Genomic DNA, 9966 nt, shown 5'->3' on the forward strand with positions numbered 1-9966 from the left:
ACTTCAGGAAAACTACAGGTGATTTTTAGTATGCTCTGTGCAACATTTGCTTTGAAACTTAACTGGGTGCCCTATGTTTTATTTGCTAAGTTTGGCAACCCCACCTGTGAAGTCCTTCTTGTGCACCCGCCTCACAGTCTATAGGGCTCTGCTGGGCTTCCTCCCATTTGGTGATTCCCCTACTTTGTATCTACTTTTTAATCAATTTTTATACCCGTGTACTCCACCTACCTAACTTGGAAACAATAATGCTCTGTTCCTGCCCAGAGGCACTGATCATAAATACTTGTTAATAGAGAAACTGATTTTAAATCAATCAACAAGACAACCAACAAAATTACTTATTGAGCAACCCCTGTCTATTCCGTCCAGAACTAGTGTGTATGTGAATTATTTAATGGATGAGTAACATGTAATGTTTGGCTGCAATAAGCCAGCAGATTAATTAACAAAAATTATACCTAAAAACTAGTAATAAATGACTCCAAATAACATATAATTGAGATTGTGTAATACAGCTCATGAAGGATAGTGAGCAGCTAGTGTGGGAAGTCCCCCAAAGAGAGAAATAGGGAAGAGAAAGGCCCTGTGTGTGGGACTTAAATTTTGGAAAGGATTTAGATGCACAAGATTAAAGAGGGCAGCGTTTCCTAAAGGAGAGTTTGGATGGGTGCACAAAGGAAAGAGGAAACAGCTAAGTGCCTTCGCTGCAAGGAAACAACCAGGATTCACCTGAAATGCGGGTTGCTGCTCATTTTAAGACGCTCCCTGGGATTCAGAGCACCTGTATCATCAGCGGGAATCTGCAACGGCTGCCCATGAGCAGGGTCATGGGTACACCTTGACAAAGATGATAACCAAGGTGGGAATGATGCTAAATAGATCATCCACAGGTTTTCTGGGTTTTATCCTCAGACCACCGAGGAGAGGAAAGGCCAACATTTTATCAGTCATTACCTTGGTTTTTTTACAAGTCATTGTCTTAGTTTATAATAGTGTTTGTGGACAGGATATCATGTCTGCATCCGTATAAAACACCTTATAAAACCTGGGATTCATACTGAATATTTATGTAACGGCTATTACAGCACAGAGAAAGTACCACAGACAGAGTGGCTTATAAGCGACAGACACTTACTTCTCACAGTGCTAAAGGTTCTGCCTTCATGACTGAATTATTTCCCAAGGTCCCACCTCCAAATACCATCACAGTGGGGATTAGAATTCGACAACTGAATTTGGGAGGGCAAGATAGAAACATTCAGTCCCTAACAGTAGTGGTTACCCATTACAATAGGGCTTCAAACGTGCTAGTCCCTGATAGCCCTTACATTCCCCTCTCTTCACTAGCTTCTCTGGCATAATTAGACCACTGGTCTTACTGAAAGTTATTGAATTTTTTTGGGGGGGGACCATGGTTTGAACTCAGGACCTTGCATTTGCCAGGCAAGTGCTAAAACCACTGAGCTATCTCCCCAGCTCTAGTTACTGAATTTAACATCCAAGAAATTTAAGACAAATGTTGGAGAGTATTCTTTTTGGTAGAAATTCATATTCCTCTACAACTTTAAACCATTACTATAAAATGAGATAGAAAGTCATTTATTTTTACATTTGGACTGTCTTCCTAATGAAGTTGGTATTTATAGCATGTGGTTACAGTATAGTTGTCCTTCAGTATACATGGAGAATTAGCTCTGTACCATTGTGGATACCAAAATCTTTAGGTGCTCAAACTCCATATTTGTTTTTGTCTATTTGTTTCTTTTTTCAGTTTTAAATAATTTTATTGAGAAACAAATAGCAATGAGATGGTTTCAACACCAATTAGTAGGATAGTTTCAATACTTAATACATTACATGTTGTTGTCTTAGTGGTTATTCATAGTACAAAATGCAGACATGATATCCTGTCCACAAACACTATTAGAACAAATCTTTCTATTCATTGAATTAAGAGACTGTAGCTGTGTATCTATCCTAACTATTTTGAATGTACAGATACAAAATAGTTGTTCATTTGTATCCTCTTTTTTTTTTTTGTTTAGTTTTGTTAGAGAAGAGTATTCCATTGTCATTTAAATATTATAGGTGCGTGAATTCAGCAAAATATTCCAAGTATTCCAGTAGTCCATAATAGTAGTGGGTTTTCCATAAGACTAGCAATGTCTGAAGTTGTTGACATGAACCTTTTACAGCTCAGCATATTAATATGGCTTTACTTTTTATACTTCATTTTTATACTTTTGTGCTGGATGGTTAAGACCAAGATAAAGCAAGACCTATATAACAAGAAATGTAACTTCTGTATGTGATAAGGTCAATCAAATCCCCTCAGTATTTACACTGAAACCCTGTACCACAGTTTGTAGATCCTTTGTCAGTGTCAGCCTTATGGATGAGTCACAGCCATTGTCAAGCTCCATATTTGTAGTGGTGTTGTATTTACATATAACCTACACACTTCCTTTCCTAGATTTTAGGTCATCTCTAGGTATCTTGAAATGCCTATAGAATATAAATTCTGTGAAAATAGTTTGCTATACTGTACTGGTCAGGAAATAAAAGTCTATATATGCTCAGGGCAGAGAAATTATTTACTTCAAATATTTTTGACCCACAATAGGTTTAACCCTTGGATACAGAGAGCTAACTACATATTTACATACTTAGCACCGTGAAATGTCTTGGATGCTGTACTGCATTTTCCCACACAATAAAAGGCACTTTCATCCTACAAAGACTGCCTATCACTGTTTCTAATCCATAGAACTAAATGTACTAAGTCACCAAAAGTGTTATCCCCTTATAAAACCTGTGATTCACACTGAACATCTAGGTAAAGTCCTGCATAGGTCATTATAAGTGATATAATTTCATTAACCAAATACAGAAATAAAGCAAAGGAATATAGTTCAGCCTTCTAAACATGCAAAGTTGTTCAATAAAATTTCTCAGAGTGGGTCTTGCTGGGACTTTTGGCAAACTGTACTGTTTATTTTAAGTGGGTTATCCGTAGGACTGGCAGTGTCAAAAGTTGTTGACTTGAACCTTTTACAGCTCAAGCATATTTAGTTTATGGAATTAAATTAGATGGCACATGGCAAACTGTATTGTTTATTTTAAGAAAAAAATCTCACAGAGTTTTTCAGAACAGATCCTCTGGGTATGTTAGGTGGAAGTCTATGAAAGTGACAATATTCTGTCTTTATATGTGATTCAACTGCACACCGACATGCCCACCCCTGTGGTCCGTGAGCCTCACCCTAAAGGAGAGTTAGACAGCCTCTGTGCAGGCTTGAGATAGCATGATGATTGTGCTCCATCCAGAAGCCCCATATTTGTCGCTGGCCACTTTGGCCTCTGTGTGGTTCATTTTCCTTATTTATAAAATTAGGGTGGGCCACCGACAAATAATCCCTTAGAAACTTCTCAGTCTAACATTTGGGGGTCTAACGCATCTAGTTGTTGGATTTGTTTCCTGTTGGCCAACAAAAGATGCACCTGTCTGTGAGGCCAAGGCCATCCTCTGGCATTCCCTCCTCCTGCTAGACCATCTCCTTGCGGCTCCAGTGATGGTGAGAGACCCACCAAGGCGCAGATGCCAGCAGGAAGCTCAGGATGCCAGGCCATGGCCAGCTGCTTATTTCTTGTCACAAGTTAATGCACGATAAGCACATCGTGTTTCTTACATTTTTCTCAATTTGTTAATTCCATAAATTAATCTAAATTAAAGGTGAGAGATACCCTCCTTGATTCCCATCTGGTGGTTTATGGGCACTTACCCTGGTCATGACAAATAGTCACTCAATACTCACCAAGTTTTCTTGGACAGGAGACCTCCTGGAGAAAAAAAAGAGAAAGTTAAATAGGAGGGAGTGGGAAGAGTGAGGGAGCAGGCCAGCAGAGTGTGCACTCCTGCAGCTGCTTGACAACTTAGCACCTAAACTGATTCTCAGAGGGGAGGAGATGTCCATCCTTTCCCAGGGGTTCTCAGATCTGGGGATGTCTGGGAGGAGGAAGAGATAAGAAATTGCTCTTGAGGATAGGAGAGAGTACCAAGAAATGCCTCTGGAGGATGCAGCTGCTGCCTAGCTGTCCTGTAGAGTCTTCTAATTATCCTCAGATGAGTTTGCAGTGATTCAGGCTGAGCCCTCCTGAATCTTAGGTGCAATAGACTGGTGCGCACATTTACTACAAAGGACTGTCTCTATGAATTTTGGTGGTTTCCTCTTCCTTCATAGCTTTCATGTTTATTGTTGTTGTTGTTTTTATGTATTTGGTGCAGGGGCAGCCTGAACTCGTAGTGATCCTTCTGTTTTCAGCCTCCCCAGCAATGGGATTGCAGGCGTACAACACCACGCCTAGTCTCGGTGGCTGGTTCAGTGCGCCTGGGGGTGGGGCCAGCAGGGCATGTGGTGCCGGGAATCAAATCCCTGTCCCTGCACTTGCCTAAGCAGGTGCTTAGTCCACTGAGCTATCTCGCTGGCCCACTTCCAGGTTTCTTTCTCCTGTTTTGCTGCATGTTAATGACTTCTACATTCCTTTTTTATCTAACTCCCTCTCTCTCACTATTTATGTAGCATCTGCTGTTAATATACAGCTCACTTAATAAGGAATGTGGACATGAGTTCTTTACATCTTTCATCCATTTGCATTTCATGAAAGAAAGAAACAAAGCAGCGTACCTGGAAATACTCATTCCGCAGGAGGCTGCAACAAATACTCAGATTTAGAGAATCATTATTCAGATTTAAAGGAAGTTCAAAAAAATAAAAGATTCTGATCTTGAGTCTTTGCATTTCAGCCTACAAGGAAAAAATGAAGGAGCTGTCCATGCTGTCACTGATCTGCTCTTGCTTCTACCCAGAGCCCCGCAACATCAACATCTACACTTACGATGGTGAGTTGCCAACAACCGAAAACCCCTGTGCAGATTGTTTGCAAAGCTTGTACGCATTGTTTCTGTCCCTCACTTCCTGGCATAACTAAATTAGTATTTTGTAGATCTCAATATTGACCTGTTTCATGGAGCTATTATGTCTTATTGATTGTTTATTGCTCAAAACAATCTGAACTTAGTGCTAATAACAACACATTAATATCTCTTAAGAAATATGGCTGGATTCTTATTAGCAACTACGTCCGGCCTACCAACATCCACAGTACATCTAAGGCTCATTTTTGCAAATAGTGTAATATGTTAAACTGTAATTAGACTGACTCATAATATGCAAGAAAAGACTTTGTACTTAGAGCACTTGAGAGAGCAAATCAACTTTCTTTATGAAGCTCCCATAATTTGTGCATATATGTCAATAAGCTAATAATATGAAAATGGAAAGCATACTTTGGGTATGAAGGCAAAGTTTTTGAATAAAATAAATATGAACCATCATGAAAAAAATAAGCTAATAATAATAACTGAATTAATGAGATAAACTTATTTATGACTGAAACTCCAAGTAAAGAGGGTTTATAAACACAAGCCTAAAGAATGTACACAACAATAAGCTATATTGACCAACAACATTTTAGGTTTGATTTACCCTATTCCTCGTGGTTAGTTTGGTTTCCTTTCTAGCTCTGCCACTACCCATGCAGCCCAAGGCAAGTAGATAAGAGGCTGGAGCTGTCACAGTTTTAAATGACTTAATGCAAGTCACTCAACGCCAAGCCTGGCCTCTTACAAGCCCTTGATAATGGTAGCTCTCGTGATCAACAGTATCATCACCTAATCCGGTCCATTTGATCAAAATATTCAGTGCAGTTATATGTAGACTAAATATAGCTGCGGCATGTGTTTCGACCTGATAGGCTCACAATTCCTTTTCCTTTACACCTGCATGAAGAAAGACATTAAAGACCAGGCAGAGTGACCCTGTGGCACATAATAACCCCTTGAGGACCGTTAATGCATATTTGAGGACTTGAAGGCATTTTCTTGCGGAAGCTCTCAGTTCCAGCATGGCAAGTGCTAATTTAATTGTTCCAAAAGGAAGTGACCTCCAGGTGAAGGAATTTTGGTTTCCAACCAAGACTTTCATCACTCTACAGGCCCAGTGCCTGCTGTGAGTAAGTTCATTCAGTCAACAAACTACACAGATCTTTATTATCTGCCAGACACTGCTGCCACTGTCCACACAGATACAACACTCTAAGGTCTATGTGTTGTCACTGAGAGTGCAAAGATGAACACAATGGTTCTCATTTTCAAGGGACTCAAAGCTTAGTCAAGGGTTATGTACAAAAATAACCAGAAAGTGGAGTCCAGAATGGCTAGGAGACAGGAGGCTGTGACAATTTAGGGTCTGAGCGGAGAGGCAGAAGACAAGCAGTTTATGGGTCAGCTGCCTATTAGAAGTTGAAAGTGATTCCGCATCATTTGTGTAGTGCTTCCCAAAAAATGCTGGCAGAGAATTTCACTTTCCTGAAGTCTTTACTTTGGCCTTATATTTTTGTCTTCATAATAATGTGAATTAATTATTGTCATCAAGCATTATTAGTAGTACCATATTACCCCAGTTCATCCCTGTCACCACAAGTGATAGTACATCCTTATTTTTGAAGCCTGAATCCTGTTCCATGTATGTGGGCACAAATTAGGTAAGAAGCTCCCCCCTCCCTCCCTCCAGTGCCTCTTTCCTTCACTCTTGTCTGCAGCTGAGGTGTGCTGCAAGAAAATGAAGCAAAAATACTGTGTCTGCTGTCTCCACCAGACTGTAACACTGTGAAAGAAAAGATACTTGTGACAAAGAGCACACTACATATGCTCAGTCCCTGGGAACCACAGGCACACTGATGGACAGGAAGGACCCAGGAGGATGCACTGACTGGGCCTAGCATTTAGATCTGCTTGGGGAATTATATTGTTTCTACCATAGCTTCTGTGATTTCCTGCCGTAGGAACAGTTACATCGAAATGATGTAGGTAGGTAGGTAGGCAGCTAAAATACATCCATAGTTGCACTAAAGAGAGAGGTCTTACATGTTCAAAACAATGTGAACCACTATTATATGCAGTATTTTGGCTCTGTTTCCTAGAATAACAATGCTGCTCTCAATCGCTGAAATCTAAATTATTAAAATAAACCCAGGCTTCCAGTTATGCACGCTTAAATTCTCTTTTGTTTGTTTCCTAGATATGGAAGTGAAGCAAATCAACAAACGTGCCTCTGGCCAGGCTTTTGAGCTGATCTTAAAGCCACCATCTCCCATCTCAGAAGCCCCTCGAACTTTAGCTTCTCCAAAGAAGAAAGACCTGTCCCTGGAGGAGATCCAGAAAAAACTGGAGGCTGCAGAGGAAAGAAGAAAGGTAACTTTTCATAAGCTTTCTCTCTCTGTCTCTCCTCTCTCTCTCTCTCTCTCTCTCTCTTCTCTCTCTCTCTCTCTCTCTCTCTCTCTCTCACACACACACACACACACACACACACACACACACACACTCACTCACGTCTAGCAGACATTATTCCAGGGCACAGTATTCCTGAACCTACAAGAGTGCACTATTTCAACACATACAAGTTTTCAGCAGACACAGAACCTAGCTTTGGGAGTATGAACTCAGGGTAAGATGAACATTGGCTTTAGGTCACACTAGACAAGATCTCTCAATGACTAAACTCTCTTCAGTGCCCTCATGCTCCTCCTCCCTCTTGGGAGTCCTAGCCCAAGCCACCTCTACCCTCAGTCCACTCTCACCACAAAGGAAAGAAAGCATGACCACAGGATCTGCAAAGGTTAGAGTGGGAAGGCAGGTGGGATAATTTCCTTTTCAGGATCTTCGTTACATCCCCAGCATAGGGCATGGTTTTCCTTGGAATTATCAATTACTGATCTTCCCTCTGAGATCTTTCTAGCCTAGACATGGCTTGCTCCCAGGGTAAGGGCTCAAGCCTGCCTTCCAGAGCCCCACTGCCCCTGAAGCTACTCCTCCTAAGATCAAGACTCTCTGACATCTTTGAGAACCCCCCTCCACTCATTCCTAAGCTCCATGGGACTTTGTCCATTTTTTGCCATTGGTCCCTGCTTGCACTAAAAGCTTTTCCTTGTCCAAGCTTAATGATTTTCCACAATCAGGAGCTAAGAAAAGCCAAAGACATCAAGATTTAAGAGCACTAAGACATTTTAGGCGCTCCACACACATGAAAGTTATGTCTAGATGTATCTGTTCCACCTGTATGGTCATGGTGGTTCATCCCATGGAAGATACTTGATCATCCGTAAGTGACATCCTTTTCAGAAAGTTATCCTTATGTTACATTGCCCACTTACTTTTTCCTGTTATATATTTAGACTCAAGTGGTCATTTAAAAATATGTTTTATGAAAGTTTTTATAATAGTAGAAATTCCATTTTTAATAGTTTCTTATTTTATGAAGATATTGTCTATAAAGTTAGTCAACATATTAAAAACCTTTCTGTTGGGTAATTACAAAAAGAATGAAGAACACTCCTACCTCCTAATGACTCAATTCTCCTACAGGAAATAGACACACATGTGTGTGAAGTACATACACACACAGAGACATACACATACACACATGAGTATATACACAAATATATGCAGTATCAAATGACAAGGCTCAAAGATGACAAACTCTCAGATTAAGGTTTCTGAACAAAAAATACCAATTTCTGGCTGAATCAAAAATCTTCCTATTAGTTAATATACTAATCTCAATTTCATTTTTTACCAAAGTAAGGCTCCCTAAGTGCCTGATGAATATTTAGAATATATATATTACACATATACATATATATGTATATATATATTATATGTGTGTATATATACATACATACATGCATATATTACCAATTACTGTCATTACAAACATAGATTTTAAAAGGGGGAAATGAACTATTAACTCAAGTATATGTACAGAAATTAATTTTTTTTCTTTTTCTGTGCTTTATTTCACTACGTCTTTTTTTTTCAAGACTTTTCTTTTTAATTATATATTTTTCAAGCACCATTTTCCACTCATTCTAGGTTAATAGTTCTTTCACAATTTAAAAATATTATGCCACCTCCTTTTGCTGTCTGTGGTTTCCAGTGAGGAATCGCGCTTTCCTTGTAACCGAACCATCTGCCCTCTTCCACTGCTCTCGCACTGCTTTCCCTTGTCTCCTCTCCTCATAGACTCCCATAATGGCGGTAGTGGTGGGAAGCAGCTTCCCCCTCGCTGAGGAAATTCATGACTTCTCTAGAAATGCATGCTGGGAGCATGCTTTATCGTCTCCTCTTTTGGCGGGTGGAGATGCTTGTGTGGTTGCAAGTGCTCAGGCAAGGAATTAATTTTTATTAGGTTTTTACTTTAAGTTATTCAGAATTACAGCCATCAAGACTTTGTGGCCAACAGTGACAGTCAACTAACCGACACAGTGGAGCATGAGTTGCGCACAGGCAGGGCAGGCTTCATTCCAGAGTTGACATGCCATAGATGGCAGGGCCTGGCACAGGCGTGGGGAATAATTGCCATGAACAGAGAAGTCAGTGACTGTACTGAGCTTCAAACTCAGAGTCAAAATTCAACTCCATGGCTTAAGACACTGATGACATTTCTGGATAAGGTATTTAATTCAAAAGAAATTTTTGAAGGAAGAGGAAGACACAGATCATCAAAGGTTCTTACAAAATTTGATGAGGTAACTAATGATTCTAGTGAAATTCTTGCATCCTGGCAGCAACAAATTATCAAAAACTGTACATTTAAACAACTGGATTTAAATAGAAATAGCATTATGATGCTCAGAAAAAAAATATTCTTTAAAATTCTTTAAAAGCAATATTCTAGCACATTCCTGGTATTGTTTAAATTTTTCAGTGCAGAAGTCACTATGTAGGTTATGTGTTGGTAGTGAAGTTTTAATTAGAAGAAAGTAAATCTAACTAACAGAAACACCAACTTAAAGATTCATCAATTGATTTTATTCTGTTGGATTACAGCATTGGCTTAATGAGTG

General features: G+C 39.7%; 1 protein-coding gene across 1 annotated transcript in view; it reads left to right on the forward strand.

Moving 5' to 3' along the window:
- Stmn2 (stathmin 2) overlaps positions 1-9966 on the forward strand; it is a 56620-nt gene that overhangs the window by 27241 nt on the left and 19413 nt on the right. The window contains exons 2-3 of the mRNA XM_004639752.2: positions 4808-4903; positions 7143-7315. Coding sequence (XP_004639809.1) covers positions 4808-4903; positions 7143-7315 — 269 coding nt within the window. The remainder of the gene's footprint in view (positions 1-4807; positions 4904-7142; positions 7316-9966) is intronic.

This window comes from Octodon degus, unplaced genomic scaffold (genome assembly GCF_000260255.1).
Source record: "Octodon degus isolate 3935 unplaced genomic scaffold, OctDeg1.0 scaffold00114, whole genome shotgun sequence".
Lineage (NCBI taxonomy): Eukaryota > Metazoa > Chordata > Mammalia > Rodentia > Octodontidae > Octodon > Octodon degus.